General features: G+C 40.8%; 1 protein-coding gene across 1 annotated transcript; it reads left to right on the top strand.

Annotated features, from left to right (window-relative positions):
- The first annotated feature begins 18,112 nt into the window (after positions 1–18,112).
- LOC144026080 (uncharacterized) lies at positions 18,113–19,443 on the top strand. The gene is made up of 5 exons (XM_077532599.1): positions 18,113–18,610; positions 18,750–18,796; positions 18,893–18,943; positions 19,012–19,045; positions 19,121–19,443. The coding sequence occupies exons 1-5, from the start codon at positions 18,484–18,486 to the stop codon at positions 19,414–19,416; spliced, it is 555 nt and encodes a 184-aa protein (XP_077388725.1). The 5' UTR covers positions 18,113–18,483; the 3' UTR covers positions 19,417–19,443.
- The last annotated feature ends 4,707 nt before the right edge of the window (positions 19,444–24,150 follow it).

The following is a 24,150-nucleotide window of genomic DNA, read 5'->3' as shown; positions in this document are numbered from 1 at the left end:
GTAAATTCCTGGCAAATCAACTTCAACGGAATCGGGAAAAATCTCTTATAACGGCTATTAAAGATATAAATGGTGAATGCACACAATCACCAAAAGAAATTAACCATATTTTTTATAACTATTATCGAAATCTATACTCAGAAATTAATAGACCTAACCCTGAACATATTGAGGTATTCCTAAATAGCTTAAATATACCTCAGTTATCTATTGAACATAAAGATATTCTAGATGCCCCGCTTACTATAGATGAGTTGTATCGTGCTTTAGACAGTATGCCTAATGGCAGAGCACCTGGTCCAGACGGCTATCCGGCTATATTTTTTAAACATTTCTGGTTAATGTTTGCTCCATTATTTCTAAGAGTAGTAACTGAAATTAAAAGTAAGGGTGATATACGTCAAGATATGAATATAGCAGCAATTAAACTTTTATTAAAGCCAGAAAAAGACCCCACCCTCCCGTCAAGTTACCGACCGATATCACTAATTAATACCGATATTAAAATTATCGCTAAGGCCTTGGCATCTCGACTAGAGACAGTAATCTCGACAATTATTCATAGCGATCAAACAGGTTTTATTAAAGGTCGTCATTCTACTAATAATATTAGGAGGCTCTTTAACTTGATTAGTATGTCACAGCGGTATGATAAAAAGGCAGTTGTTATTTCGCTGGATGCAGAAAAAGCCTTCGATAAAGTTAACTGGTCCTTCCTCTTTGCTGTCTTAAATAAATTCGGCTTCGGGGAGTCATTCATTCAATGGGTCTCAATATTATATGATTCTCCTAAAGCTACAGTTACTACCAATGGGATTACATCACAGAGTTTTACTCTACAAAGGGGAACAAGACAAGGGTGCCCAATGTCTCCTTTATTATTTGCTATATTTATTGAGCCGCTTGCATTAGCTATACGTCAGGATAGACGGATCCAAGGAATCCACTCCGGGACAATAGAACATAAAATTAATCTATATGCCGATGATATACTACTCTATTTAGAAGAACCTGCTATCTCGCTAGGGGAAGCATTTAACTTAATAACTAAATTCTCTCACTTATCAGATTACTCTATTAACTGGACAAAATCAACATTATTACCTATCACAGAAAATTCATGGAATCCTACAAGTCAGGATCCACACTACTCCTTTCCTACAGGTAATTTAAAATACTTAGGTGTTAAAATTTCACCAAAGTTAACTGAATTAACTTCTTTAAATTTTTTACCGTTATTGGACAGTATCCGTAGTGATCTGGAGCGCTGGAATAATCTTCCGATCTCTTTAATAGGACGGATAGCTACTATAAAAATGAAAGTTTTACCAAAGATTAATTATTTATTTTCAATGATTCCATTTAAACCTACGTCTAACTGGTTCCAATCGCTGGACTCTGCTATCATAAAATTCTATTGGAATAAAAAAAAAGCTAAAATTAGTCTATCTACTCTTCAGGAAAGTAAATCTAAAGGAGGTTTAGAGGCACCAAACTTTATGTACTATTATATAGCTAATCAACTACAATATCTTGTGCTATGGACACAACCCAACAGAGATACTAACTGTTGGTTGGAATTGGAGCAGAAGGATTGTAATAATCTTAGACTGTTAGATTTACTCTTTATTACAAAATCAATAAAACGACATAATTGTTTTAAAAACCCAATGATAGCCGCCACCCTGACTGCCTGGTGGAAGGCATTAGAAATTACAAACTCCCAATTGGCGCCCTGTGGGCTCTCTCCCATTTGGCATAACCCCGACTTTCAACTTAATAATCAGTCGTTCCATTTAAGCTTATGGGAGCAGAAAGGAATTACACACCTTCATCATCTTTTCTCAGATAATAAGTTTATATCGTATACAAACTTGGTCCAGAAATATGAAATAAAAAAATGGAAATTTCTTACATTATCTGCAAGTTAAAAATATGGTTAAGAAACAAATCCCAACACTTCAGGATACGCTCCAACTGCCTGTCTTAGCTAAAGATATTATAAAGCTTTCTCCAACAACAATAAAGAAAATATCAAAAATATATGTTATTTTTATACACAAATAAAACGTATTTACCGACTTTAAAATGGGAAAAAGACTTGTCTATAGTTCCGGAACCAGACTTTTGGACCCAAATCTGTGAAAATGTATTTAAAATGACCAAACAGACAAATTTGCAACTTATCCAATATAAGATAGATTCATAGAACATATATTACACAATATATGATGAAAAAAATGGGACTCTCTGACTCCGACATTTGTCTCCAGTGCTCACAAAACACTGCCGATACTTATCTTCATGCTTTATGGTCATGTACTCCAGTGCTGCATTTCTGGACTAAAATCTTGGAAAAGCTCGCTGATATATTAAACTGTAGGCTTCCTTTATCTCCAAGATTGTGTTTACTAGGTGACTTAACAATAACTGAGCTACCATGTAAACAATCCCAATCTATATTTATAGCCCTTACTATTGCTAAAAAAATAATCCTTGTCAATTGGAAAAATAAACAATCTCTCAATATCGACCACTGGTTAAAATTACTAATAAATTATATCTCAATGGAAAAAATCTCTGCCTTAAATAAAAATCAAGTATCAAGATTTAAACAAATATGGTCTATGTACATAGAATATTTTAATCTTAATTTGGCAACTTAATCCTGCCAAGATTCTGCCTGTTAACGAGAGCCACCACATCGTTACAACTTCTGTTTTCGCTGCTTCTGTATTTGGTATTTTGTATCTGATTGGTTTTATTTTTATATAGTCAGGAACCTAGTTGCTGCTACTGGGCTCGAGCACACCACACTATACGACACTATACTCACTAACTCCTTAAGAGTTATTTCTAGTGGGCACTAAGCATCAACACTTGGTGTTACTGAGTCCGCCAGCCCCGGGCGGGCTCCGGAGGCTCCTATTGTGGTGCCAGATGGGTGGGGTGGGGGGCCGGTTGGGGGTGGGGTGCTGGGGGACGGGCGTGCCGCCTACACCCGCCGGGTTGGGTGAGGCCCCGCTGGTCGCTCCTCTTACTCACTTCACTAGTTTTGCACTATACACTTTGTAAATATACACATAGGGCACACAACACATTTCTTGGTGGGGTGGGGAAGGGTGGAAACACCGTCTTCACCCTTCAACTCCCCTCCAATTTTAATGCACTTCATGTCCAAGGGGAGGGGTGAGTTGGGGCGGGGAGCCATCAGAGGGGATGGACTGCAGTGCCTGGCAGCGCTGTGGTCCCCCCCATCTGTGTCCCTGCCCCACCACTTTGTCCCTCCTTTTTTGGGGGGGGGGGGGGGCGGCTTGTTTGGGGGGGTGGGGGTATGGGTGGGTGGGGGGTTGGGTGTTGGGGGTCGGGGTGTGTTCGGGGGTTTGGGGGCCGGGGGTGGTGGGGCCTGGGTCGTGGTGGGTGGCGGGTTTGGGTGGGGTGCGGGGGGGTCGTGGGGGGGGTGGGGGCTGGGGACCGGTGGGGCGCTGTGGGGGCCCGCTGGGCCTCGTTCTGCGGCCTTGGGCTCGGGGGTGTGGGCGGGGGTGTTCCGGGCGTCTGGGTCGGCTCGCCGACCGGTGTCCGCTCGGGTAGCTTGGGGGTGGCCTTGGTGCTGCCGCGGCCTGGGGGTTTCGGGGGGGGTGTGGGGGGGGGGGGGGGGGGGCGGTGCTCGCTTTGCCGGACCGCGGTTGACGGCTTTCTTTCTTTGGTGGTGGTCCTTATGCATGCCAGATCCGTCGCACCAGCATCTACTGAAACTCAACAGAAGTAGCCTCTCCCTCCCACAGCCCCTTGAATCAGTGGGTGCTGGTGTCTGTGGATCTCACTTTGCTTTATCTATCCTTCCCTCCTTCCTCTTTTTAGTTTTTCCTCTGGTCACTTGAGATCTCAATTTATTGGAAGTTTGAGGCTTCTGGGGTTGGCATAAGACTCTGGTTTTGTAACCACGCAGGAGGGGTTTTGTTGGTGCTGGATTTCACTTTGATGGATTGGATGTACTGGCTTCTATGGATCTCACTCTGCCTTATCGATCCTTCCCTCCTTCCTCTCTTTAGTTTTTCCTCTGGTCTCTTGAGATCTCGCTAAATTTGCTGGAATTTAGAGGCTTCCGGGGTTGGCGTAAGACTTTGATTTTGTAATCATGGGGAAGGCAGGAAGTGTTTGGTCGGTGCTGGATTTCACTTTGATTTATCTTTCTTTTCTCTTTATTTTTTTTCTGACCTTTTCTCTGGTCTCCTGACCATTTAAACTTCACGACTCTGGCAAGATTCTGAAGTACCAGGTTAAGGCGAAGGGTAATGGGATATTTATAAGGCTTTAGGTGAATTAATGAGTATAAATTTATACGTATTTGCACGCACACGCACGCACGCACGCGCACGCACGCACGCAAACGCACGCACGCAAACGCACACACGCAAACGCACGCACACACAAAAAAAAAAAAAAAGAGCAATGATGATAAGACGTTGAATCGGTAAGACTACCGAATGAACAATTCTGAGCTCTTTAAAAAAAAAAAAAAAAAAAAAAAAAAAGGAATAACCTGGACGGGGAGTAGCTGAGGTTGACTTCCCAGGACCTCGCTACCCCAGAAAGGATATAAATTTAGTGTCAGATAAGCTTAGCTAGACATATAAACAGTGGCTGTGAGGAATAGAGTTTCCTGGAACAGCACCTGCAACATAAATATCCAAGAGGGAAATTGTGCTGTAGGCTACAACTGGAATAGGTCTAAAGATAGTGGAGATCAGTCTTAGAGTAACAAATAAAAATTTGTTTGGTTGTTTGAAAACCTTAGGGTATAAAAATAACACCAGTTTATTTGGGCTGACTGCTCAGGTCCAGAGTAAACTGTACAGCAAGGCGGGCTCAGGAATACGCCAAAAAGGCTGATCAAGGGGAATGTTGAAATAGGTATGAAACCTAATTGAAATATCCCACCACTAGTAGTTACTAATAAAAGTTAGCTAAAGTAATAGCCCTTTTGTTAGTAGAGAAGAAGTGACTCTGTAACCAGAGGCATTGAGTAACCAGAGGCTATAGTAAGTCCCTGACCCTCTATGCGCAAGAGGGAGGCAACTGAAAAAATAGCTTCGACCTACAACTATTATAAAATCGTAAGGCAGCAGAATGCAAAGGCCAAGCGAATCCAGTGAAAATTTAGTGACCTCGGGTCAAGAAGAGCCTGAGGCACCGCAACAGTCAGTTCATGGACAACCTCATATTCAAACACGGCTTTTTCTTCATGGGCAAGGTATAGGGAATTGGCATCATGAAAGAAGAGAAGCAATTAACTGTCTAAACCCGTCTATCCCCCCAGATAAACTCGGAGGATTGATAGAGGATACTATTCAGGATAAAGGCATTTTTTATGCTGAACTCACAGGACAGGGATATTTGCTAACTGCTGTAGTTAAGCATCCAAGTGTTGGACAGACAAAAGAAAAAGGGGAAATATGGCTAAGATGGTGGGTGGAAATATTCAGCGAATATAATGTTGTGCAATTGGTCAGCACCCAACCAGAATTTGATCCGGTGGTGAAAATGCTCGCCGCAACAGCCCAAATAGAAGGAAAGTTGATAAAGCCTAGTGAAACGAGGGCTATGCCTCGCTTAAAAGAGTATCAACCACTATTGGATCAAATAACCGAAATAGCAGTATATCGGAAGCAGGGAAATATATTGGAGAGTGAGGGTGAGCTTGAATCAGGTGATGAGCTCACAGGAGAAATTACAATGGAAGATACAGACACAGAATATGACAATAAAGAAAGTGAGTTGCAGGCTAAGGGGGAAGTGAGACAAAAGGCACTACCTCAGCAAATGGGCCCTCTTTGGCTGCCGCCTCCGCTGATTTCTTTGCCGGATGAAACCACCAAAAAAGTGAATGTGGGAAATGGTATAATGCTATGTCAATTTCATGGAAATGGGTGGGAGATTGGTGGAAGCGTTCTTATTGTTCTCACTGATGTAAAACTCAGGCCGTACAATAGTAGATTCAGGGCGAGTTTAAAATCATCAGCTGGAATCGAATATGAAAGAGAGAGAAGAGACATACGGAGCCAAGCTCCAATTGAGGAAGTATCTGATGCAAGGGAATACAGAATAACAAGTGGAGGAAGTTCTAACTTTTACATGATAGTTCATTGCCCAGGGCAAAAATGGACTCCAGAATTAGATCAAAGAGCATATGTAAAAAATGTGATGAAACTTTTGGAGAGAGCTATAAATGGAGCTATTGATCAGGAAGCTACACGTGTCGTGATTGATGTGAACGGAATAAGATCAGGAAGAATGTTGTGGACAATAGCCGAGTCAGTGGCCCTAGGGGCCTTTAGGCTGCAGATCGCGACCCCTGTCACCCAGCTTCCAGATACAGAGTTTGTGGTGGCCATATCACAAGAACAACATAACAGGAGGGAGACCGAGGCCATGGAGAGATGGACTGCACGAGCCTTGCAGGAGGCCAGGCTGAAACTGAAGGAGAAATCACAGCGTCAGAAGCCGCGCCCGATGAAATCTCCTGAAGGAGCCGGGTCACCGGCCACGGAACAAGGTATGAACACTCAAAATGTAACCTTCGGCCCCCACCCTTCCTCTGTCACAGGTTCACTGGTGAGTGTTGCCAAGGAGATGGTGTCAGATGATGAACAACCCGGCCCCCAGCGGCCTTCCCACCACGCCTTGGAGGCCCTCGCTACCTGGAGAAGGTAGGGAAAAACTAACGGAGATAAAAAAATCACCAGGTAGAAATAGCATGCAGGATGCTGTGACAGCCCCGGGCTTAGCGGCCTCCTTGCCGCAGGGAGTGGATGACTCATATAGGGAGTTGCCTCCTCCGACCCCTGTTACCAAAGAGGTCATGGGTAGGAAAGCGTTGAAGAAAACACACAGAGATGCTGAGGTGATGGCTCCGCCGATCTCATCATCATCCAGCGGAGAAGAAGAGAGTGAGGATGAAGGTGACACCGGTCCGAGGGCGCCACCTGAAGATGAGAGGGATGACCTCGGGTCCTTGGAGTCATTTGCCCCCCCGACCAGCCCTAACCATGCTCAGCAGCCAAAAGTAATAAGAGGAGCAACCCGCAAGGGAACCAAAAAACAGCAGCCAGTCCTAAGTGTTCTGAAGGCCTCAGAAAGGATAGCCCTGGACGTCCGGCTTGGTTACCTGCAGACTAAGGATGACAGGCGTGTGTATGTGCCGTCAGTAGGTCAAACAGAATATCCTTATCCTGCTGCTTGGTTAGACAAACTCAGCGAAGAAGCATCCCTAACTGTGAAAACGAGTTATGGAGAGATAATTAATGTGTTGATGACCCCTGCATATCGTACATTAATAAATTGTACAATGTTGACTAAAAATTTCAGAGAAGGTTTTGTGACCGTGTTGTATGATGTTTTGTTGAAGCTGGTAAAACAGGCTGCGTACTGCAAAGCAAATGCAGAAGTGAAGGAACAACATGATGTAATATGTCAAGACGGGGGGGAAGTGGGGCCTGCTGGCACTCAGACAGGACCTGCAACTTCCTCATTGCCTGTCTCAGTCACTGTTCCTCAGCAACAGCATAACACGGCACAGCCTGTGTTAGCGACACAGGCCCCAAATGATTTGGCAATGTTAGATGATCAAGAAAGAAATATGCGAGCCTTCAAGGCTTTGAAGGCCATGGTTCGAGATAGAGACCCAAAAGAAACAGTGAAAGAGTATTTGTATGCTACTTGGCCCATGATCAAGGATGCCCCGGGAGGAGAAATAGCCAAAAAGATGTGGTTGCAATTAGTGATTTCCGACCCAGTGATGTCCCACGAAACCGCACAAGGAGTTTATGAACGATGGGTTGATGAAGACGAAGAAGATGAAGAGACTTATGTGACCCGGGCCAGGGAACAACTCAAAAAAGGGGTCACCTTGATGAATGTGTGGTGCAAATTGAAGCAAATTATAACACCAAACAGGTACGTTAAAGTCCTGAGAATGCTTGTAGCAGATAAACCAAACCAAGCCATGTTTGTTAAGATGGGACCGGAAAGTTCAGTTCTGAAGATTGAAGAGTCAATCAAACAATGGGACAGGCTGACGAAGCATTATAATGAAAGGAGAAAGGAGGCTAACAACCGGCGTGAGGGCGACCAGCTGCGTCAATCTACCCCGAAGGCACCCCAGCCTGTCCAGCAAAGAGAAATTTATAGCCAGCAGCCTCGAAGAGCTGCGTATACTGGCCCGCAGCACACTGGGGCTTCATCCTCAAACAGAACGGGAGAGAGGTTTGTCGCAGTCACGGCAAAGTTGCCGGAAGCGCACAAGCAGGAGCAGTAACAGCAGTGCTAGAAGGGCTGTTGGAAGTAATAAAAAGACACATAAGTCATGTGCAGGTTATAACCGATAGCTTTTATTATGCACAAGCCCTCAAAGACGATCTAGCCATCTGGGAAGTGAATGGTTATGAGGGAGCGAAAGGTAAAATGGTAGCTCACAGTGAGTAATGGAAGAAAATAGCTGAAATGAGACTTTCATTAAAAATTTATGTTGTCCATCAAAAGGCACACCTTAGGGAAGGAAGCCACTGGCAAGGAAATGACGAAGTGGACCGATATGTTTAAGAAAGAAGGTTAATAGTTGTAGGAGCAGAAAACTGGAGCAGAACACCACAGGGAAAGGTGGTTCCAGACGAGTCCGTGCGGGAGGTGGCTAAGGCTGTACTCTAAGCTATAGGCTATGCTGGCCCCATGCCCACACGGAGACAGCTGGGAAAAGCTGGAACTTTGGATTCCTGACAGAAACACGGTCCGACTGGAAAAAAAAAGGAATTCAAGGCGTGGAGCAGCTTAAAGCTACATCCAGCTCAAGCCAGGAAATAACCAGGGAATCAGAATGGCAGCGAACATCGCCGACATCCCGCCCTTCATCAAGTTAGCTTCAGTCAAGGGTGCGGTAATTATACGCCGCTCGCCAAGAGGCATAATGGCCGGATTGGCAGATTGCATTTTGGAAAAGGCAAAGTGTGGATTTTTAACCACAGCGGTGGAGGAATTTAAACGGAGAAGCGGAACAGCCGACAATTGACCTCACGTCGGCTATAGAGGTAAGAGAAGCACAGCCACACTGATAAATCAGCGACAAAATGAGTGTGCCTTAGCTCAGACGAAGTTAAAACCCTGTTATTGGAATGTTATGAATTCTTGCGAGTTAAATTATAATGTACGTGGTCCTTCATCGAACACATACATGACAAATAATTTGTTTTATGAAACGTTAACTGTTAAAAGAGTTTCGATCGTTGACTATGAACACTGGATTAAAAGATACGCTCCCTTGGTTGTGGGAGAATTTGTTGAAAGTGCATTATAGTCACCCGATCCCAAATCATGATAATTTGTTTCAATTGAAACCTATGAGGGAAATGTTTTGGACTCAATTGATACCCACACCAGATGATTTGTTTTCAGTGCCACAAAAAGATTTTGATAATATTGATAAATGTGTGGTAGAGAGAATGTATTTTGACCTAAATATAAAAGAATGGTCTGTTGGCAATTCGCCCAGATGCCCATTATATGAAGTGGACAAATTGATAGGAACAAAATGGGTGCATAATTGTTCAGGGTTACTTGTGAATAATACTGTAAAAGGTGTTTTGCAGGCTTGGAAAGAATTTCGCACTTGTGATCTCGCCAGGACCTGGTGGGGCTTTCAAAGCTGGGAAATGGAAAAAAAAATGGGTTCTGCCTTGCCTTAATATGTCATCTAATTATTGGATTAAATACCAATACTTAGCCACAGTGTAGTCCAAAGAACAAGATACTTATCCAGGTACGGCGCTGTGGTCACCATATTTATATTTTGGCCCCAGGCCTTGGATGATGAATTGCAATTCCGAAAAAACATCCTGTTTGATTCAGCTGGCCCGCGAAAATTGTGGATCAGTGCCAAATTGGGGTGAGTTTTGCAAAAATAAATATCCTTATGCAAATTTTAGTACCCCTGAAGGAGCCCTTTGGGACAAATCACCTAATACCAAAATATGGGAAAGACGAATGCAAGCTGACAAACAACCTTGTCTTAAATGGGTGAATGATTATGGGCTTACCCAAACTGAATATCCAAAATTCATGCCTGATCGACCTGATGCTTTATTGCAAATTGGGGAGGGACATGCATTTAGAAAGTCGCTTTGCCAGGGTAATCAAGTTTTAGGTTTTGATTGGATTGGACCAAACAAAATTTATAACAGAGGAACTTGTTTTTCCCCTGCTGAACATTGGCTCCAATGTGGACACGGCAGCGACCTTCATGACTGCACGTGGTATGAAAAAATTGAATTGGTATTTGTTCAAACTACAAGAGTTGTAATCGATTCCACGTTAGATTTTGTGGAACAAGGTCTTGAAACCATTGGTTCAGGATTGTGGCGTGCTATAAGTAAATCAGGGAAGTGGATTTTACTTGGTTTGTTTTTGCTTACAGCAGCGGCCACAGCCTGCCTCCTGACCAAAACATGCGCCAAAAAGCTGCTCCTTCTTATATAGGAGCGTTTTTTTGTTTTGTTTTTTGTTGTCGTTCCACCCCGGGGAGAGAGTGATGTCAACAGAGAGCCGATTCTGGTGGCTCGTTCTGTTGCTTCACTGTCATCCAGAACTGAGAGGTCGCTTGAACCAGCCAGAATCCCTCATGATGTGTCTGTAACGATCCACCAATCTGGAAGAAGAGGGGTTCACCAACTGAACAGTACAGAAAACAATGATTAAAAAGTTTATTAAATAAATAGCCTGGGGAAAAAAAAAAGGAAAAAGAAAAAAGGCTATATTTAACCTGCTGTTGCTCATTTGTTTTGTTATGATTTTATTTTGAGTAGTAATTTTGGTTTTTGTTTTAGAACCCTACTCCACGATGTATCCTGTGTGGAACAATCCACGTGAAATATGCTTGGCTGGTGGGGGACGTGATGATGGGAAACTGCTGTTTCCCCCTCTCTTCCCACTCCAATTGGTTCTTCTGCGAGGGGCTGTTAAAAACGAGAATGAAGTTGACATACGACGTGACTTGGCACAATCCGACTTGCATACGGTGGTCTCTGAGTCCTCCGGCACACTGCAGTCGGCCCGAGGAGAGCCTCGGCATCCTGAGGTATACATCGACAACCTCGGAACATGCCTGGGGTTCACCTACCCCCTGCTTCACGTTACATGGCTGCTCAGAGACGACACCCGTTGTATTACAACGCACCTTGATGATGGCACATGCCTGCTGATCTCGTCTCGGCGTTCACGCGCTGACTGGAATCCGTGGAGAGGTGGACCTCTCCCCTTGGCGCCTGCAGCCCGGCCAAGGGCTGTTCAACGGGATCCGCCGGTTGCGGTGGAACAGGTCGTTCCAAACGACCCTCACGATGGTGAGGTCACCCCTGCATCACCCGAACCGACTACTGGGGAGCCTCCGGCTGGGGGTACGGGTGCTACTCCAACAGAATTGCTCGTATCCTCCCCTTCCCCTGAGACACTAAGTGGCTTAGGACTTCTCCCTGCGCCATCGCCCCTTCCGCTCGATGAGAATACCTCGGCGTCCGAGGTGTTGAGGCGCCTCTTTGACTCTGATCTCTGCGCCTCCTCCCCCCCCTCGCCTGGCGGCCCTGTCGGCTACCGCATTGATGGTCGCAGCGGGCTCTTGGTGCGTGTGTACGATCTCTCCGATCTGGGAGAGGGGATCTCAGGGGCTGACCACAGCCCCATGGTGATTGATGAGGAGCGTGCGGTGAGCGGTTCATCCGGGGTTCAATGTGATGCCTAATGTCTGTGCGGGACCTGTCTCTCAGCTGTTGTGTGTTCCCTATCTCATATCTCATGTGGGGGGTGACGGATAACACGGGCTGAGGGCTGAGCAGATGTCACCAAAAGTTAAAATATGGATGATGTCACTAACATGAATAATGTGAACCTGTGCCATGTATTAACAAATGAATGCAACGATGCAATGATTGTTTGAGATAATCGCTATGTCACACAAAACTGGTATGTCACACAACACTAGTCTGAAATGTCTTTGGTGTAAGTGTCAACTTCATTAGCGTTTAAACATGCCCCATAATTGGTAAATATACTTGTGAACCAGCAGCCAGCATAACACACAACACCCACTCACTTGTCATTGGTTTTGTGGTTTTAACATACCATGTATTTTGTTTGGAGTTTGGTTTGAATTTTTATGTTAATCAGTATTGGTGTGGGGCATTATGAGTAAAAAGCTTTGAAGGGATTTTATTCACAAATGGGAAGTACAGTTTATTTTAAAGTCATGAATGTTTTGTCAGCATAGAAAATTAGACCTTGTCAACAAATGTGTTTTGCAAAACTGTTAAGGTCGCATTTTTAAGAGGAACTGAAAAGAGGAAGTAAGCACCAGACATTTAGAACTCAGCAGTTCAAACTTTGGTACAGACTGACTGGAACACACTCATCTGTGCTTAGTCATGCTATGTTCAGAATCCCGAGGGTATAAATTGGCGGGGACAAAACGAGGCGGGCGTGCAAAAAAGAGCGAGGCTCTCTCTCTGCCGAGAAGGGCATTTTCGTCTCTGTGCCCCATTTACCCCTATATGCTAAATGAGGAAGTAATTCTAACAATCAAAATAAGAGTAATTTGTGGTAGACACATTGTCTTGATTGGCTGTTAGAAGATAATAGTTCCCCTTGTTTTGATCAGTTTTATTAAATTAAATAGCCGGGATAGTAAATGGTAAACTTCCTCAATTATTTTCTTTGAGCTACTAGTTTAGCTCAAAGATAATTAGGCCCAGGTGGTTCATCACAGAATAGCTACCTGTCGTGACCACCCTTTCCTTTTCCTTTCCTTTTATTATTTTTTTGAACATATAAACAAATGAACAGCAGAGATAAAACAAAAAACAACAACAATCAAAATAGAAGAAAATCCCAATAACATAATCATTCAATTAATCATAACTTACATGTTCAAAAGGGAGTAGGAAGAAGTTAAAAACTTATCTAGTCCTACCCCTTTTACTAAATATATTTAAACTTATTTCATTATTAATACAATTTTCATTTACTGATTATTAAAAATAATAATAATAAAATAATAAATGATATATATAACCCAAGTTATATATATATATATATACACAAGTGCACTTAACCTATTCACATTTACCAAAAACATATATACATAAATTTACTAAACATATACCATAATACCTATCTAGATCACTTACACATACTCACATGTACATTTTTCATATACTGGCTTGACATAGATAATTTTTTTGAACTTTACTTTTAAACATTTTTTTAAACTCCAGCATTGAATCACAATTTTTCAGAGCAATTTCCAAATGATTCCACAGATCAACACCTTTTACAGATACACACCTTTGCTTAATATTTGTTCTTGTTTTGGGTTTTTTGTACACACTTGTACCCCTTATATCATAAGGACTGTGTCTAATTTCAAATAACTTCTGAGTACTGTGGCAGAGTAAATTGTTATAAACTTTATACATTATTTGTGCTATTTTAAAATCCACCAAGTCATAAAATTTCATTGCATTTAATTTAATAAATAGTGGATGTGTTGGCTCTGTATACTTTGATCCATTAATAATTCTTATAGCTTTCTTTTGCAATTTGAAAACGGTGTTAGTATTTGTTTTATATGCCATTCCCCATAATTCCACACAATAGGTCAAATATGGTAATAATAATGAACTATATAATATATATAATGATTTCATGTTTAAAACATCCTTACTTTTATAGAGTATCCCTATGATTTTTGACATTTTCCTTTTAACAGTTTCTATGTGTGGCTTCCAACATAATTTATCATCGATAATAATTCCAAGGAATTTATTTTCATTCACCCTTTCTATTTCAATTGAATTCACCATAATTTTGACTTGATGAGTGATTTGTCTCGTGCCAAAAACTATGAACTTGGTTTTATTTAAATTCAATGATAATTTATTTACATCAAACCATTTTTTTAATATATTCAATTCATACTCCACAGTAGTCAGAAGCTGCTTCAGGTTTTCTCCTGAACAATAGAAAGTTGTATCATCAGCAAATAAAACACTTTTCAATGTTTTTGAGACACAGCAAATATCGTTTATATACAGTATAAATAATTTAGGGCCGAGCACAGACCCTTGGGGAACTCCATGAGTGATCTTCATGTGTTCTGATTGTACATTATTAAACTGCACATACTGATATCTATTTTCCAAATAACTTTTCATCCACTTATAAGCTAAACCTCTTATTCCATATTTCTTTAATTTATTCATTAATATAGAATGATCTATAGTATCAAAAGCTTTTTTTAAATCCATAAAAATCCCAACAGTAAATTTTTTATTATCTATTTCGGTAGATATTGCTTCTACAAGCTCCATGACTGCCATTGAGGTGGTCCGTTTTTCTCTAAACCCATATTGGGTTTCACTTAAGAGCTTATGTTTCTCAATAAAGTTATCCAATCTATATGAAAATAATTTTTCTAGAATTTTTGAGAACTGTGGCAACAATGATATTGGTCTGTAGTTATTAAACGTGTGTCTTTCTCCACTTTTATGAACAGGAATGACTTTGGCTATCTTCATTTTTGATGGAAATATACCAGTTTTAAATGATAAATTACAAATATATGTAAAAGGTTTTACAATATATTCTATAATACTTTTTACTAATGTCATATCAATGTTAAGACAGTCAGTAGACTTTTTATTTTTTAATGTTTTCACAACATTTAATACTTCTATATCATTCACATCATTAAGAAACATTGTGGATGAATTATTTACAATGTTCTTATCTATTTCACGTTTGTTTCTTGGCTCTGGGATTTTGTTTGCCAAGTTGCTGCCCACGTTAACTAAATATTCATTAAAATTATTAGCTATGTCAGAAATTTCATCAATTACCATATCGTTATCTTTTATAAAATATTGTGGAAAATTTGTTTTTTTAGAACTTTTTTTAATTACATGATTTAGTGTTTTCCATATTTCTTGTGTATTGCTTTTATTCTGTTCTAATAATTCATAGTAATAATCTTTCTTTCTTATTCGAATAATATTTGCTAATTTATTTTTATAGATCTTGTACTTTGTAAAGGAATAATTCTTTTTCAAAGCTTTTGCCCTTCTTTTTGGTTTTTGATTTTTCTTTTCTTTTTATTTTTTTCCTTATTTCTTCAATTGATGATCTGGAGTAAGGAGCAACAAATTGTGAGTACATGGGATTCTGTTCTGTTTGAATTTATGATGTGAATCATTATTTTTTGTCATTAATCAACATATGTTCATTATTGCACAAATTTTGCTTTGCTATTGGTTTGAACACTGATCAAGTAATAAATCAAGAAAGACAAGAAGTAGTTTAGTTTTTATGTGTATGGTCACATTAATCATTGATTTTTTAAACCCAACCTTCACTTTCCTGCTTTAACACTTTTCTCTCACTATTTGAGTCATACTTAGAGATACCTTATTGAATAGATAATAGTTCCATCTACATGTCGGCTGCGTTCCCAAAAATTCCTGAAAGGTTATTTCGGCTTACATAAACAAATAAAACAAGCCCTTACGGTTCTAACAAGGACAGTAAAACATGTTTAGGTCATTCTAAGTGCAATCGATCATAAGAAAAGGAGCCGCTGTAAAAAGAGTGTGATTAGATTTATATCCTTAAATCATCAAAGGTTACTCTTTAAGGGTGTAGTCTAATGGAAGTCGGGGCTGACATTCTAAAACTAGGGCGGTGAGAACCTAAACGAATCCTTTTCGACGCCAGCTTGAAGCGCCTGTTGTTGATTATGAAGACGCTGTCATTGACATCCATGACCGTGAAGAGCAAGATGAAGAGTCATGCCCTACAGAAGAATTTGATCATTCCATCTTTCCAGGACCACATACAGTAAAAGAAACAAGTGATCTCATCAAACAGCCTGCTTCCATCACATACAACAAAAATTTGATACAACTGGCCCGTTTTTTACAACTGCCAATAACCAAATGTTACTACAGTGATGACAGCACAGGTGTGAACTGTGAAGGACTTCCACCATATGAGATACGCTTGCATTCGAGAGGTACTGCAGTAATATTGGAATGGGTAGGTCAGGTTTTTCATTTATGATTACAAAATTACAAAATATTACGGTACTTCATATGTATAATATATATCTTCTCTCTCACTCCTGCTACCCCCCTTATACACAGTATTGCTCTCATGGGCATAAATTGTGGGTATGGAACAGCCAGCCATTACTAAAGTATGGAATGCAAGGAGGAGACTTCATGTTAGCCACCAACATTCTTCTATCAGGAAACAACTATACAAAAGTTGCCCTCCTCTTCCAATTCTTGAATATGGGAATGGTGTCATATAGCACCTTCTACGCTATACAAGATGCCTATTGTGTAGATGCTGTAAAGGAGTTCTGGGAACAGAAGAGGACTGGTTATTGAGCGTTTGCGTCCTAAAGAGAGTGTTGTTGCCCTTGGTAAGTATCTATTTGACTAAACAGCCACAGGAAAGGTTTTGGTAATAAGAATTATATCAATATATATTTTTATCTTACAGCTGATGGAAGAATGGATTCCCCTGGTAAGTAAAAAACAACAAAAATAGTGGCCTGACTGACTCTTGTACTATTGTCAACCTCCATGTCTTGTCTCACTTGAAAGTATGTTGTTGCCCCCCCCCCCCCCCCCCCAAAAAAGCTGCATTTACTCATGCCTTTGATTTTTATTTATTTTTTCTTTCTTTCTAAAGGCCACTCTGCACAGTATTGCACATACACAACAATGGAGCAAGACACTATGGATATTAGCAGTGTTGTGACTTTGGACAAGAGGCAGGCTGATAGCAAGAGTGTCACCATGGAGAAGCTGGCATTTATAAAAACCTTTGATAGTCTGATGACTGAGCTTGACATAAAGGAAATAGTAACAGATGCTCATGTGCAGATTGCTTCCCTGATGCGTAAGAATAAATTGCTCATTTGTATAAGTAAATTTGACTTTAGACTTACTTTTTTGTTTCATGTTTGTTTTATCTCCAGATCCCGAGAGAGGGAGATACAAGGACAGAAGTGTAATTCATTCTTTGGATGTGTGGCATGTAGCAAAAAAACTCACAAAAAGACTACATGCTGTAAGAAAAAAAAAATACTTTTTTTTTTTTTTTGGTACAATACTGGTGTGGAGAAAAAAAAATTATATTTTAAACATTTATTCTGTTCCTAGGCTGGAATGTTGACTGGCCAGAAGCAATTAATTGTGTGGATCAAGGATGTGGTCAACCACTTTTGGTTTAGTTGTCAGAAAGCGAGCAACCGGGAAGAGTTAATGGTTAGTATGGTGCAATTGAATATATAGACTACATTTTGTACTGTATGTACTTTGAGTTTGTCTTGCTTTTATGACTATAATCCATAGTTGTGCATGCTTTCCCTGACTTTTTTTCTGAGTTGTCTATCACTGGTGTCAGGCAGAATTCATGTCTCCAACTTCATCGCTTTTCAGGAAACTTTAAAATTGGCAAGTTTGCTCAACCATTAGCATTGCATCATGTAAGAGACCAAGCCATTTCCAACAATTATGATTTGTCAAACATTTCTAAAAATTACAGCCACTGATGTTGACTGACCATTACTATCGATTTTTTGTTTGAGGGGATTGATATTCAACAATATGTGAATTGACATTTATGCCAAACACCTATGATATATTATTCAAATGTTTGATATCCTGTGCTTCATGGAGCTCCATTAGGAGTTCCAAGGCAGACGTGTGTGAGTGTCCACTAAAGTCTTCACCTTCTTTTAGAGTATCTGGCGAGGTGTACTTCACCATGTATGTGGAGAACATGAATGGGCCCTTGGAAAATGTCTTCATGGACCCATAGATGATTTGACCTTACAGAAAGAAGCCCTTCTACCAGGTTCACCTGCACATCAAGCACTGTCCCAAATTGTGCTTAACTCTTTGACCGCCATAAACGTTTAAAAACGTTCAGTATAATCCTAGGATTGGCCGCCATAGACGTTAATTGACGTCTACTATGTTTTTTTATGGAAACGGATGGAGGAAAGCCTTGGGCAGCTGTGCTCCAAGTATCAAGCCGATCGGGTTACTATATGAGTATTCCTGGCCACTAGATGGCTGTGATGAGTCTTTTGGACAAGATCGGGTAGGAGACAACAGTAGAAGAAGAGAGGCTGAGCTAGAGTGTTGAGGGGGAGAGAATGGCTAACTTGGCTAAGGGAGTCAAAAAGGCTACAGATGGCAAGCAGCTCACGCTTGATCCTTATTTTCAAAGCTCAAAAGCATCGACCAGTGCTCAAGAGCACAGTAATGACGGGGTTAAGTCATAGTTGAAGCGGTGACGCGGCCGTTTCGACCACGTCCTAAGGCCCCACCGGCTAGCGATGCTAATAACGTCCTAAGGCCCCACCGGCTAGCGATGCTAACACCGGAGAAAAGTGGTGCACAACCGAGCACGTCTGCACAGATGACGTTTCATCGGACGATGACGACTACTATGGGTCCGATGCAAGACAGTCTTGGACAGTCTTCCAAAGAATGTGAAGGTAAGCGCTAACATGCAAAGAGATTTCTAGTAAGATTACTTTCCTAACTTTTCGGGCGATCTGCTAGCAGCGTGTGTAAATGTGCTGATATACACTAAAACATCTATTACCTATACAAACGTGAATGTATATTTTATAGATCGTGCTCACAGCAACGTCCGACCGCTGGTTCTACGACAAAGAAAGGTAAAAACAAAACAAAACAAAAAAACGTTTTCAATACACCGCAACAATAAAAGGAAAGTCTTTCGATAGTATTGTAATTGTATATGTTTCTTTCAGCTCCCCCTCATAGGGCCCAAAGTGACCCTTCTCACAGTGAGCAGAACAAAGGTAAAAAGAAAAGATTCTCCACAGCACTAATAAAATATTTGATGGTAAACGTCTTCTATAATTTACAGAATGTGCATCAACCAATACACCCAAGAAAAAAAGGTAAACATATGCACACACACACACATTGCATCACACTGCTCTAAAATGATATGATATTGAAATGTATATTTGCAGATCCCAAAGATTCTGGCTGGCTTGAAGTTGATGAATTCGGCTGGCAGCCAACCATCTTCCCCTTTGCTGCAAAACCAGGACCAAGGGATGCTGCAGCAGAGCTGAATTCCCACCTGCCAGCTGACATCCTGGAGCTCTTCATCACGGATGAACTTCTCCAGCACATCGTTCATCATACCAACCTCTACGCAAATCAGTCCATGCAGAAGCAGACTGACAAAAACTGTTGCGCACGTGTAAATAGTTTGCAAAGAGTTTTCCAAATTGTTTGTTCTGATTGCTACTGTTGCATGTAAATAAACTGTTATTTTGCAATCAAAAAACATTTTTTATTGTTGGGGTAGTGTTTTATAGAAGTTTAGGTGTTTGTAGAATCACTCATGCAAAAAAAAAAGTGCCAAATTCACTAGAGTGCATGAAATAACATTGTTTCACAAAAAGCTTGATTTCTCCGTATTTTGGAAGAAAATAGAGGATTTGGGTGAAACGAAGCTGTTTTCTATTGTTGATTACTGAAGATCCGAATAAGGTAGAAACAAACTTTTTTTTTTTAGATGAAAGATGAGACTTCAATCTTTCATTTGGTAGTATCCGCGTTTCCATAGTCCTAACACAACATTTTCTGTGGAGCTTGAAAGATCGGTAAAATTCTGTAAATCAGCTGGCAGTATGGGGTTACCTTTTCCGAAAATGGCTGGCAGTCAAAGAGTTAATAGGAGGTGGCTGAAGGATTTGGAGAAATTCATAACATTTAGGTAAGATAAAATAAAAGTAATTAGAATTTTCTCTCTGCAGGATGCTTTTGAATGTTTTTTTAGGGCTATTTTTTCTTTGTTGCTCCTATTTGTGGAAAAAAAGTCACATTATATTCTAAGCAACTACGCAACTGCCTAGTTGATATGACGTTTGGTGTAATGGCATATAATAAAAAATTCTAATATGTTATTCCACTGGACAACTCACAAACTGGAATCATTCCAAAACCATATTCTAATGTATGCTGGTAAGCGGTTTGCTTTCTCCCCGCCCGTCTATGAAGCCCGCACTCTTCTAGCAGCATTAGACTACAACCACCACAATCGCCGGTCAGTACACATTAACAGTAAAGGCAAAGTTTCGTGAGTAACTATGCAATTAATCAATTTGTGTGTGGGAAGTTGCATACATTGCTGTCAAATTATTTGCTCCCCTTACTGATTTTTAAAAAAATTTTTTTTAACATTTATCACTTGCAAAGGTTTAATTTCATCGGACCAATTTTTATATTAGTGACACAACAAAATAATATATAAAAAGTGCATGTTCTTACATGATTGTATTTACCAATGAGCAATACAAACCTATCTGACCCTATGTGTAATTGTCCCTTTTCAAATTTGAACAAAGAACAGTGGTCCAAAATTCCTCCAAAATGGTGTGAAAAAATAATCACCAAGTATTGTAAATGTTAGATTTCAGTTATTGCAGCCAAATATGGCACAACTCACTACTAGGTTCAATTGAGTGATTACACATTTGGGTCAGATAGGTCTGTATTTCTACTCACTGGTAAATGAAATCATTGTTTAGAAGCTGCATTATATATACTTGGTTGTCTTAGTGGGATTTTACAATTGTTTTTATGAAACTATAATTTTGGTGAGTGATAAATGTGCAAACACACACATCAGCAAGGGGGCAAATATTTTTTTTCATAGTATTGTATGTATAATTTCAATTTAGGTTGAGTGTGTTGTTTTTCAGTCAAAAAAGGCTATACAACAAGAAGTCACAGCGCTACAGTGTCTACACAGTGAAGACAAAAAAGGACTACAATTACATCCCTCAGCTGCAGGCCAAAATATTGGAGACTCGACTCTTATCGACAGGGGGACTCCCAAGGATAAGGACTCGGAGGCCAAATGACCCCTGGCATCTCGGTCTTCTCCCAGGGATTGTGCCCCCACCCACAGCTGAATTGGCCCAGGTTCAAGTCCCCAGAGGACAGGTTGGCCTAACATTTATCCATAATGCTGTACTTTGTATGCCAGATAACACGTAGAATTGTATCAGTTTATATATTTGATGTGAATTTTGGAATTAATATTTTCATGTCTGCGCTTGTCATAGGAAAAATAAAAAAGTTAAAAATTTGAAATATATACCAATGACTTGTCTGTCTTTCCAGGATGTTTTTTCAGCATCGTGATACGGAGCTGAAAAGGACGAGTGGTTCAACTCAAGCATGTTATTTACAGTCAACAATAAAGTATGCACTGTACTCTACATAATAAGTATGTGTAAATATATACATTTTTTTTAATTACCTCTGAAGGGTGCCTCTTTGTATCCAACATAGTGTCATGATGCAGGGCTCTCAGTGTTGCTCTTTTCTTTTTTCAGTCTCTGAGTGATTGAGGGGGCGTTTCCCCTGGCGCCGCACCTGCGGTGCATCAACATTAGGCCTTTATAAGGACTCTGACGTCACCTGGATGACGTCGGATTATTCTCCCAAATCTACAGCCATTGCCTTGTGTACTTTGCTATAGTTTAGTTTTGCTCTCGTAAGTTTTGCTACGTTATTTTGTGTTGTGACTTTTAGCCTGTTATATTTATTAATTAAGAGCCATTGAGTTACTAGTAGATTTTTTCATCTTGCCTTTTGCAAGCACCTTGTGTTTTCTCCCATTTTTTCCATCCTGGCTTGGGCCAGCGGTTTTTGTTATTTCCCCTATTTTTGAACTGTAATAAATCCTGTCAAACTCCTCTGTTGCCCGTGATCTTGGGATCCACCTCTCCAGTTCATACTGGACTCTGACACATAGTTCCCAAAAGGGTCAGGGTATTTGTCTCGAATCCTCCAGACACAGCAGCTTGGAATAACTACTCGATTCCCTGTACCCAGACGGCCGTGTTGCCAGAAGGTGAATTGGCGGTACGCTGAAAACCTATATTCCCTGTTATCAACTCCAGGGTCTTGCTGTCATGCAGTGCAAGGATATCATTCCATGTCATTCGTGCCAAGCGTAAGATGCCTTCATCCATACAATACAGCTCCATATGTGCACTTCTGGCAATGCAGTTTATTGGAGTTTGTCTGCAGCATTTATTTTCAGCATCAGTGGGCATCAATTTACAGTTCTGGCAAGTACACCATGCTGGTAGACCCTGGTTTGATGTTGCTGGTCGTGTTGTTGCCTGTCTGAAATCCATGATGTCCAGAAAAACACCTGGCAGATGACTTACAATCATTTGAAGGACTTGAGAAGTTTCCTCCAATGTTAGTTGTTGCAATTTTGCCTGAAAATGTAGACACACTAAGTGTTGGGACCACACAATTTGATTGTATTGAAAAAACAACAACAAAAAAAACAGTCAGTGTCCTGCACATAAAAAACATGTCCATTTTTGTTCTTTTTTCACATTTTTATGTTTTGGGATGTCTGCATTCAGCTTAGTTAGACAATTGAAGAAAAAATACAACAGTAATGATATTGCATACCTGTATTTCAGCAGTTCTAGCAGCACTAAGCTCAGCAAGCCTCTGTCTGTCCTCTTCGCTAAAAGATCTCCCACCCCTGCCTCGTCCCCTTCCTCTACCTCTTCCCTGTCCCCTCAATATTAATAGGCGCTTTCACACCAAAAAGCCCAGGAACTTTGAGTTCATGGTAGAGTCAGTTCCGGGTCCGAAGAACTTGTGAGCGGCCCACGAGTTTGCGTTCACACGGCATGAAAGCAGGCAGGGTAGTTTATTCAAATGAGACTGATGACGTATGTCAGGGGAGGAAAAAAAACAGCACTACCCCGCCTCCATCGCCATTTGTTATGATACAAGGCATATCATCTTTTCGTTTTCCTTGTCATGTTGTACAGAGTTGTGTTTGCAGCAATTAGAACTTCACGGGAAAGGTTGATGAGAACCATTGGGACCCGCCGTATTACCACATCAAGATGAGAAATGGGCAGGACTTGCTCACTTGGAAAGACAGTCAAACCTGCAAGCACGAAGACGTGCACTGGTAAGGTTTAAACACACAATTATACGAAATTTATTTCACATCGGAATTAAGCTGTAACATGTAACGGAGCTCCCCTTGCAAGGTGGAGAACACGAAAAAAAAAATGAAGTTACAGAGTGTATTAGTGCCTTAAACACATCGTATGACTGGCGCGTTCAGTTGCACGTCTACTTGCGTGTGTCCCCGCGCGTCGGTCGTTTGTGGATATTTTGTCGTACTTTCTGCCATGAAAAGGGCAATCGCTGGAAACTGGTGTTTCCTGCCTAGTTCTCGTGCAATTCACGGCAAAATAGGGCTTGATGGCGAGTTGCTGTTCACGCTGCGTATTTCATAATACCGTTGGACCTGGATGTATTGTTAGTCTGTCCGCATGTTTTGTTTTGTTTTTTTTCCTGTTAAACACATGATTGACCGATCCAAAGTGTTGAAATGGCTTGCTTTCTTTGACGATGCACGAATGTTAGAACAAAGGTGCCGGGATTTTGGGAAAAGTGCTGATTTTGGAAGTGTCAGATTGCCACCTCAAGCCAGTGGTTTATCATAGGGCCATAAATTGGTGCATATTCCGCTATTTTAAGGTATTCTGTCATGTAAATCACAAGGCTGTTGCACAAAAGTAATTAATGTAGATATTAACATTTATTAATTTGTTGTGTTTCTGTTTCAGATTTGCCACTTCTACCAATCTGGGTGTGTTCCGCGCAGGGAGTGGAAGAACATCAGAACCTCTGAATGGTGGGACGCTGTAATTATGTTTGCATTACTGTTTGTCAAAAATAAAAACATTAAAAAGAATTCATTGAGCATAAGTTTTTATTCGTGTGGAAAAAAAACCCAGAACCACAAAAGTGATATGAAAACAAAAGCATTTATTACTTATGCATTTGGCTTATTTGTGTCCACAAGTCTGTTTAGGACTGCCAGGAAGCCCATTTGGAACTCTCTGTCGTGCCTTTGTTCAACCAGCTCATGTGCCACGTGTTGATCTTCCTTGCGCTCTTCGCTTCTGAGGTCAACTTCCTCCTTGTGCTG

This window comes from Festucalex cinctus, chromosome 9 (assembly GCF_051991245.1).
Source record: "Festucalex cinctus isolate MCC-2025b chromosome 9, RoL_Fcin_1.0, whole genome shotgun sequence".
In the NCBI taxonomy this organism is placed as follows: domain Eukaryota; kingdom Metazoa; phylum Chordata; class Actinopteri; order Syngnathiformes; family Syngnathidae; genus Festucalex; species Festucalex cinctus.
Note: the sequence above shows the minus strand (reverse complement) of the source record. Positions and strands in the feature narration are given on the sequence as shown.

Excerpts from the sequence above, each read along its gene's own strand:
- LOC144026080 (XM_077532599.1), top strand. The coding sequence starts at position 18,484 with ATGCTAACACCGGAGAAAAGTGGTGCACAACCGAGCACGTCTGCACAG. Across the intron at positions 18,611-18,749 it reads GTCTTCCAAAGAATGTGAAG|ATCGTGCTCACAGCAACGTC; the intron begins GTAAGCGCTAAC and ends TATATTTTATAG. Across the intron at positions 19,046-19,120 it reads AATACACCCAAGAAAAAAAG|ATCCCAAAGATTCTGGCTGG; the intron begins GTAAACATATGC and ends GTATATTTGCAG.